Source organism: Colletotrichum fructicola, assembly GCF_000319635.2.
Source record: "Colletotrichum fructicola Nara gc5 chromosome Unknown KSG_Nara_v1_contig05, whole genome shotgun sequence".
In the NCBI taxonomy this organism is placed as follows: domain Eukaryota; kingdom Fungi; phylum Ascomycota; class Sordariomycetes; order Glomerellales; family Glomerellaceae; genus Colletotrichum; species Colletotrichum fructicola.
Window position 1 is genome coordinate 5,437,483 of NW_027094055.1, and position 9,179 is coordinate 5,446,661.

At 53.3% G+C, this 9,179-nt stretch overlaps 2 protein-coding genes across 2 annotated transcripts; one reads left to right on the forward strand and one right to left on the reverse strand.

The window, feature by feature from the left end:
• Positions 1 to 302: 302 nt before the first annotated feature.
• On the reverse strand, positions 303 to 3,020 carry CGGC5_v010275 (Retrovirus-related Pol polyprotein from transposon TNT; the record flags this gene model as incomplete). Its single annotated transcript, XM_066152300.1, has 1 exon — positions 303 to 3,020. The coding sequence occupies one exon, from the start codon at positions 3,018 to 3,020 to the stop codon at positions 303 to 305; it is 2,718 nt and encodes a 905-aa protein (XP_066008396.1).
• Positions 3,021 to 6,723: 3,703 nt separating this feature from the next.
• CGGC5_v010276 (uncharacterized protein) lies at positions 6,724 to 8,832 on the forward strand (the record flags this gene model as incomplete). Its single annotated transcript, XM_066152301.1, has 1 exon — positions 6,724 to 8,832. The coding sequence occupies one exon, from the start codon at positions 6,724 to 6,726 to the stop codon at positions 8,830 to 8,832; it is 2,109 nt and encodes a 702-aa protein (XP_066008397.1).
• Positions 8,833 to 9,179: the final 347 nt, after the last annotated feature.

Here is a 9,179-nt window from a genome sequence, read left to right on the forward strand (position 1 = left end):
ATCAGGGTTTGTCCAGACTGGAAAAACTCTGCTTAATACCTCTCAGGGTCGCTTTTATGGCAAATATCTCTCAAGGTCATCATGCCAAACTTGTCCTTAATCCCAGGGGATCAGGGCCACCGCCACAGCGGTTATCCACGGCGAACTTCCGAATTCCATCCCGGACTTTCTGACACACCCCCTTAGGCTATAGCGTCCGCTGTAGCCTATCTTCATGTCCGGTCACCCCCTGAAGTCTGAATCGTCCAAATCCATAGTCCTTCGCTTCCATCAGAGCTCTTCAGTTTGTAGGTAATCGTGTGTTACTCTTTCCGTTCTTGAGCCTGATTGTTTACATCGTGTTCCTCCATAGCCCATACGTCAATTTCCTGAGCCAGCTTCTTCCAGACCTCTGAGTTCTCTTCAAGGTCTTTCTGACGACTTGCGGCCAGGGCCTCTGATTTATCCACGAGGCCGATTTGGGTTCGAAAACGCTGAAAGGGCTGTAGAGGGAGTGCCTTTGTGAATCCATCGGCCATAAGTTCTGTCGAAGGAGTGTATATAACCCGTATTCGTCGTTCTTCTACTTCCTGACGAAGCCAGTGGTTATGTATATCCACGTGACGTAGCCTCGTTTGTAGTTGTACTAACTCCTTCGTCACAAGGCCAATAGTCTGCAGGTTATCGCATTGTATTGTGACCGTAGGCCTGAGGGGTTCCTCGTCTCCGTAGGAGGCATTGGCTCCTCTCTCTAAGGGGAGATCGATGTGCAGGGAGGAAAGAAGTCGGCTCATGAAGAGTCCCTCGCGAGCTGCTTGGGATAGTGCAAGAAGCTCTGCTTCTGTTGTTGAAGTTGTAACCGTTGCTTGCTTATTTGCTCTCCACATTGTCAGCCCACCGAATACCTTCATAGCGAACGCTTGGGAGCTCTTCCTGTCCAGGGAGTTGTCCGCGAAGCTGGCGTCTGACGCCACCTGTAGGCCTTCCGAGTCTGACCCTGGGTCTGAACCATATTCAAGGCAGAGGTGCTGAGTCTCTAGAAGGTATCGTATCACTCGACTTGCCGCCTTGTGGTGTTTAGGCCCTGGATTTTGGTTGAACCGAGCAAGTCTGCTTGCGGCGAAGGCGACATCAGGTCTCGTCATTACTGCTGCGTACAGGATTGAACCGATCTTTCGTTGGTATAGGTTGACTTCTGTGAGCGTGGCCTCTCCCTCATAAGGGAGAAGCTCTTCGGGGCTCATAGGAATAAGGTATCCTTTTCCTGTATATTCATCACAGGCAGGGTCGTCATGCTTCAATAATTTCGCGAGCTTTTCAATGTAAACCGACTGTGAGAGCCAGAGCCGACGGCTTTTTCGATCCCGTAAAACTTCGATTCCAAGAAACCAATGAAGCTCTTTTCCACCCTCAAGGTGGTATTTTGACTGCAGTTGTTTGATTAGCGAATTTGCTTCTTCATGAAGAGATTCAGGGAAGGCGAAGACGCAGTCGTCAACATAGAAGAAGAACATAATCTTCCCCTTCTTCCAACAGCAGTTTTCTCCTTTTACTCGGGTGAATCTCAAACGGCGGAGTCCTTCCTCAAGATGTCTTTGCCAAAGGAGAGGAGAGCGGCGTAAGCCATAGAGTGCCTTTCTTAGGCGCAGGATATATCCATTCTTGCGGTGTCCTGGCGGCATCTCCATATATACTTCCTCATCGATATCAGCATGCACGAAGGCGTTAACTGCGTCGTATTGTAGTAACTTGAGGTCGAATCGGTTAGCTATAGCCACCAGAGTCCTAAACGAAGCTCCGGCGAGAGTTGCTGCGTACGTCTCCCGTACGTCTCGTGGTTGTTGGTCTCCTCGAATAACAAGGCGCGCTTTGTATTTCATGAGCCTGCCGTGCTTATCAAGCTTGTAGGTGTATACCCAATGGCATCCTAGGATCTTGTGACCCTTTGCGCTCCTTCGTAGGACTTCTTCCCACGATCTAGTCTTTTTATGACCGTCGAGGTGGCTTATTTCAGCCTCTCTAAATTCTTTACCGCAAGGATGATCCTTCAACCTATCGTGAGACGCGGGGAGCGGAGGCAGACTCTTCCAGTGGGCGCCAATTCGGCATGCCTCTCCATCCAATATTGGACTGGGAGTCTTTCTCAACGACGTCAACCCTGTATTTTCTTTTGTACTCTCTGGAGCCGTATCGGGCTGGCCAGGCCACGACCGCAACATCAGAGGTTGTCTCTTGATTCTTTTGGTTGCTCCTGCAAGGAAGGCGGCTTTGAACGAGGTTCGCGGCGTCACGCGTTGAGGCGGAGCGCGAGATATCTTCTCGTATCTATTATCAATATATTCCCACCCCCTCTCTTCGACCTCCTTGAGCTGGGCGAAAAACGCAGCTGGTGGGGACTGTGGAGGAGTAGGTAAGAGCGAAAACTTAGCTTGGGTATATTGATACTCGCCTTCAGGGTGTCCCTGAGGGAGTGGTTCTGTATTCTTAGCTGCTGCAGCGATGACTTCTTGAGGCGCTGCTGCGCCCTCCTCGATCTCATCAGCTTCCTCGTCCGCATCTTGTGGTAGTGGCTCTAGCCTTTGAGATTCAGAGACTAAGCGAGCAATTGTAGCTTGGATTTCTTCGAGATCTAGCTGTAGTAAGTCATCCTTCAGTGATGCTATATTACCATTAAAGTGTTCTGATTCGTTGAAGATAACATCCCGGGTTGTGAAGACTTGGCTGTTGATTGGGTTCCAGATTCTGTAGGAGTTGCTTGAGGAGTACCCGACCAGGTAACCAATCCAGGCGCGCGGTGAGAGCTTCCTCCGACGGTTGCAGTGTAGTTGTGCGTCTGTCGTCATGCTATATGCCTTGCACCCATAAGAGCGAAGGTGGGATAAGTCAGGAACTCTTGATTCGTCCTCTCTAAAGGCTTCATGGAATAACTCGTAGGGCGACTTCCACCCCCTCGCCGCTGTCGGCGTCCGGTTGTTGAGATAGGTGGCGGCGGCGGTAGTCTCAGGCCAGAGGTATTCCGGTAGCTTCGCACCACCTCTCATAGCTCTTGCTTTTGTTTTGATGACCCCTCCTACTCTTTCCGCTCCCCCATTTTGCGCCTGGGTATTTGGCGCTGAGACCTCTAGGATCATGCCAATTTCGCGTAACACATCCTCAATCTGGGGGTGGCGTGGCAGCTCTCCATCGCACTCAAGAGTTTTCACTGTAATCTCATACTGAGTCTTCATGAGAGCGAGGAATTCGTTGATTGCCGTTTTTAGTGTTGTAGTCGTTCGGTCTATGAGGTAGTAGTCCCATGAGTATCCTGAGGGCCGGTCTGTGAATAGCAGGGCCGAGACGTAGCCCCGGTACCCTTGGTTGAAGTCGTGGAAGTCTATGGCTATTCGTTCTCCACACTTGGCCCTCTTGACTGACTCTCGAGGGGCGCGTCGGACTACTCGGTAGGCTTTCGCTGTTCCACACGCATCGCAGTCGACAGTGGTGATAGGATTATGAGCTCCTTGCAGTCTGACTCCTCTTGCCGCGTTCGCTAAGTGGCGGAGTACTTGAGGCCCCGGATGGCCGAGTCTTCGGTGCCAAAGGAGGGCATCACCACTTATTGGTTTCCGGCGGGTTGTTGATGTATACCGGTTTCTTTTAGCTGGCTGTGGCGGATTCTCAGTTGTGATGTTGAAAGAACCTGCATATGAAGTTGGCTCTCGATACTCAAGTACTTGTTGACCGTAGGATTCTTGGATATTGCATAAGAAGGTGTAGTCTGATTTCCTCATGCAGTTATTCCCAGGGCTTGAGTCCCACCATATTCCTCTCTTTCGTAGCTGGCTGTATGAGACCAGGTTGCTCGCCATCTGGCGACATAGAGCCACGTTGTATAGTCGTATTCGAGTGCTAGAGTTGTTGTTGGCGGATGGGTATATGTCGACAGTTCCATAGCCCTCAATAGGGACTGGCTGGGTTCCAGCCCACAGGTAGTCTCCAGTAGCAGCTCCAACTAGGTTGTGGAATCGCGAGGGGTTGTTGAAGATGTGAATTGTGGCTCCGGAATCCAGAATAGCTGAGTTGATCAAGGGGTACTTTTCATCGCCCACATGAAAGGCTGCAGGAGGAAATAACGACTTTCCTCGGCATCTTCCATGTAGTCAATTGCTCTCGTCATTGACCTTACACTTCCTTATTCGATCAATAAGGTCTGGGTCACCCTTCATCTTTAGGGCAACTGCTTCTTCGAGGATACTATTAGGGATAAATCCTTGGTACCTCTTTTCTGGAAAGGCGTAGTAGCAACGGCTTAGTGGGTGTCGACCTCTGCACGCTTCACAGAGTTGGTTGTATCGAGAGTCTTGGTCTCCCTCGTAGGGTCTCTTTCGATCTTGGCCCCGTCCCCTTGCTCTTCCTCGGGAGCTACTCCCCCGACGGGGGCCTTCCTCTTGCTGGCTTTTCAGCTCTGTCGTAGGGCCAAAGACTCCTCTTCCGATCTTTCCTTTGGTGGTGGCGACCTCATTTGTCGCGCGGAGATGGGTCCGGATGGCTGAGATAACTTCGCCAGGCGTCAGAGTCCCCTTATCAGCGTCAGATATCTTCAGAACTTCAAAGGAATCAGCCCAAGTGCAGATAGGGCTCTGGCGAAGGGCTGATATAAGTTCAGGAAACCATATAGCTGACTGAGTAACTCCTGCTACCTCAGCTTCTTTCGCTTCGTGGATGGCTTGGTCCCATTGAGTCACCCAATCCTCAACCTCCTTCCTTGTTGAGAGTCTCTTTCTAAGAGGTTGTGTGAGGGTCTGTTGATACTGGACGTGGGCGGCTCTCAGCCGGTCGACACTACTGATGCCCACTCTGTCCTTGAGGTTCGATATCCAGACGTCAATAGGTTTGTCCGCAGTACAGCAGCTTCGAAGAAGGGATTCTGAAACTGTGGTCTGAATCCACGTCTGAACTGTCGCAAGATTCTTAATCAGGATCTCATGTTGTTTAGCCTTATTGTTGTACTCAGTCCACTGGTGATTATATATAGCTGCGTCAGCACTGGATAAGTCTCGAATGGTCTCTGGGATATCTAGCGATGCTTCTGAGGCTAAGTCAGGAGTGTCTACTCCCTCCTCTTCTTGGGCTTGTGCTCTCCGATTCCTCGCTTGTGCCGTTATCGAGAAGTCGGTAATATTTGGTTCGCGAGGTGGGCGTAGTCGTGTAGCAAGGTTACCTTGAGGCTTTGATTCGGGATTCAAGTATTGCCAAAGGTTATACAGCTGTGACTTTGATCGTAGTTGATCGATCCAAAGGACCCAGTCGTCAGGTCCATCGAGACTTAGCTTCTTTGAGTCTAAAGCCATTGTGAGGTACTTATAACAGGAAGTAGACGTTGTACACAAGTGTCCAGTGTATTGGGTCCTGTTAGATGACAGAAGCCCTTATTCGTGACTTGGCGTTCGTTTCGTCCGTTCCGATGGACGCACTGGCGATCGGGTTGAGGCTCTTCAGACTGTTAATTGTCGAATCGTGCACCAAGTCATAGGACCAGAAAAGTGATGTGTATTGTCTTATGAAAAATCTTCTCCTCTTCTTCAACCGAGGATCTTCTAGGACTTCTTTTATGTCCCAAGGTAGGGCTTAGTTACCCTAGCTATCAGGGTTTGTCCAGACTGGAAAAACTCTGCTTAATACCTCTCAGGGTCGCTTTTATGGCAAATATCTCTCAAGGTCATCATGCCAAACTTGTCCTTAATCCCAGGGGATCAGGGCCACCGCCACAGCGGTTATCCACGGCGAACTTCCGAATTCCATCCCGGACTTTCTGACACATCAAGACGGCCAGCCAAATTAAAGTGGGTCCGCAAAGGCATAGGGTAGGGTTCATTGAAAATAGGGTAGTAGAGTTCATAGTGATTTTCAGCCCCAAAATAAACGAAAGTAGGATGCATCAAAAGCCATAATGTAGATCCAGTCAGAGGTATATTTTCAAAGGTACTCGATGCATGTAAAAGGAGGAACAGGTCGGTTTCGTATGAGGAGGAAATTGGGATGTTGTTGGTGATTGGGCGCGCACGGACCCATCGAGTTGGGAAGAGCGCGCCATCCAGCGAATCAGATAACACACCACCCAGCAGGAGAAGATGATTCAAGGGGGCAGGATGCAGAGACAGGTTAGAAGTAAATAGTTTCAGGAGGCAGGTAATGTTAGTATTTAGCATAGGAGGAAGCCATTTAACAAGCCATTAACAGCAGAATAGATTCATCATTATTCATCCCCCAGCACAAGTCATTGGGATGGAGCCGTTCGTCCATAATCCCCAGTATGCCGTTGCGATTTGTAGGGTACGCCAGTTTGCCGTGGTTGCCGATGAAGTATTGTCACATTTGAGGATACATCACCGAGAGATCCCCGTCGCCAGCAGATCCCATATCGCAGAGGCCATCCGCAGTATCCCAAGGATTGTCCGCACCCAAGCCGATTTAGCCACATTACAGTATCCAGACCCAAGCACGCCACCCATCCCACACATTGCGGCACCGAAGGCGGACGGCATACGATGCGCAGAGTGTCCGTATATGTGCCGGCGGCCACAAGTCATCCAAAGGCATTGCCGGGCCGAGCACGGATGACACAATGATTGGCAGAAGGGGGGCAATGTGCGTAAGAGGGCCACGGTAGCAAGGGATTTACCGTGGACGACGGGGGTGCCGTGCCAGCGGTTTTTCCCATCGCGCGCCGGGAGCCGGTGGTTCGAGGTCGGGCGGGGGTTAGGGATGGCCGTTCAAAGCGAGCCACCAGAGCTGGGGACGGATAACACGGCGTGGTTTGTCGCGTTGCACGAGAACCAAGAGAAGCGGTTCGAGGCCGACGCGCGCGAGGAGGTTAGTATAGTAGACGAAAAGTTGGAGCCGAACGGGTGGTTGTACCGCGCCGGGTGGACGAGGGATTTGGAAGGGTTGAACAAGACGCAGTTACAGGAGGCCACGCGACCAATTGAGGATGGCGAGGAGACGTTCCGGTTCGTGTGGGCCGTGTTCAACAGCGTCGCCGACAAGGCACGCGCAACAGCAGCACCGCACAAGGTCGGGCACGACGTGTTGTTCGAGGCGGAGCGGAAGGAGATCAGCCAGAAGCCAGTGCGGCCGTTCGACAACCGCATGGAGGACGACACGTGGCAGCGGTATAAGGAGGTTTGGCGCAAGATGGTGAGCATATGGTTCCGCATGGACGAGTGGCCGGAGCGCGAGCGGCCGCCGTATCGGTTCACCATGCGGCAGGGGTCGTTGTGGGATGCGTTCACCAGCCGTGTCGAGGCGGACGTCGGCAGCAGGCAGGCCGCGCAGGCGGAGGAGGTCGAGAGGATGTGTTTGGACGCCATCATCGCCATCATCGAGGACCCGTACAAGCAGAGCCAGAAGGAGAGCGCGATGATCGGCGCGTTGGCGGTGTTGGGCATCCGCGAGGACGGCGGTTGGCACCAGGCAACGGAGTACACGACGAATTATTCGGCCGTGATCAAGGTGGCCAAGATGTTCGTCGTGTACCAGGCGTGGTTGGAGCGGCAGGACGAGGTGGCGGAGTTGACGGCGACCAAAGGGGCCGAGGCGGCGTACGAGGAGGCCAGCAGCGTGTTCCATTTGGTGCGCGACAAGGTGCGGCGGTTCATGACGCGGATGCCCGGGCGGCCGGACGACGAGCCCAGGGCGATGAATTGGATTTACGATGCGCGGACGTACGGGATGCACATCCGGTTCAACACGGTGGCGCCGGGGATGGTGGATTGGAGCGGCGACCGGATATCGTTCCGACGGGTGCAGGTGCGGGTGTGCGAGTTGGCCGAGATGTTCCACGGGTTAGCGCAGGAGGCGCGGTCGTTGTTGGCGCAGTTGGCGGTGGTGGATGGGGATGGGGACAGGGATAATGAGCACGGCGATGAGCATGGCGATGGGTATGGAGGCCGATCAGCGTTGGCAGCAGCGTTGCCCGCCATCAGGTGGGAGAGCATGCACGACGACCACAGCCAGGACCGGCCGGGGTATTCGTTTTTACACGATGACCGCAACGAGGCGTGGGTGGGCAAGGGGAAGGGGTGGATCGCACGGCGCATCGCAGAGTCGGAGGCACGGCGGCGGGCGTGGTTAGACCCGACGCGAGGGACGGCGGCGGCGGCGGCGGCAGTGGCAGCAGCAGGAGAGGCGGAGGAGGCCACGTCCAACCACAGCAATAGTCACCACCCGTACCGCGAGAGGACGGTGCAGGCATACAGACAAGCGTTGGAATCGTTCCGGGAGCGGTTGTGGATGTTGATGCACATGGTGGCAGGGCAGCCGGCGCGGGCGCCCGAGTTAGCAGGCATCAGACACAGCAACACGGCCAACGGCGGGGTCAGGAACGTGTTCGCACACGACGGCATGATGTGTTTCGTCACGTCGTACCACAAGAATTACCGCCAGACGGGGACGGCCAAGGTGATACACCGGTATTTGCCGCGCGAGGTCGGCGAGTTGTTGGTGTGGTATTTATGGTTGGTGTTGCCGTTTTGGCAGCAGGTAGGAGGCATCATCCATCAGACGGACCGGAAGAGCGCATTTTTATGGGCGGACGACGTGGTTGTAAGGGGCAGGGCGGCGGGCGAGGCGAGCCGTGATAACACCAGGGGCGACGAGCGCCGCAATAACACCAAGGACAACGACGCCCGTGACAACACCGAGGACGACGACGCCCGTGACAACACCGAGGACGACGACGCCCGTGACAACACCGAGGACGACGACGAGTGGTTAGGGCAGATGATCCAATGGGGAGGGGTGCAGTCAAGCAAGTTGTGCCGGTTGACGAGTCAGTTGTGGCAGAGGGCAGTAGAGGGCGTAGCAGAGGGGTGATCAGGCAGGGCAAGGCGGGGCGAGTAGGGGCCGTACATAGGAGTACGACAGTTTAGGGTAGGGAGTAGGGAAGTATAGTAGTAAAGGATAATAGAAAACAGAGCATCAGATGTTTTTTCACACAGAAAGATTTAATAGCACAAGAGAGCAGGAGGTGGAAGATGACAAAGAGTAACAGAGGGGATGAATAATAAGCAAGGAGCAAGAAGAGGGGAATACAAGGAGCAGCAAAAGGTATAGGCAACAGTGGAAGGATGGAAAGAGCAGAGAAAGGGGCCGGAGAGAAGGGAAAAAACAGAAGTAAAAAGGGGATGTAAGAGCGTAAATATAATGCAGATGTAGTGTTA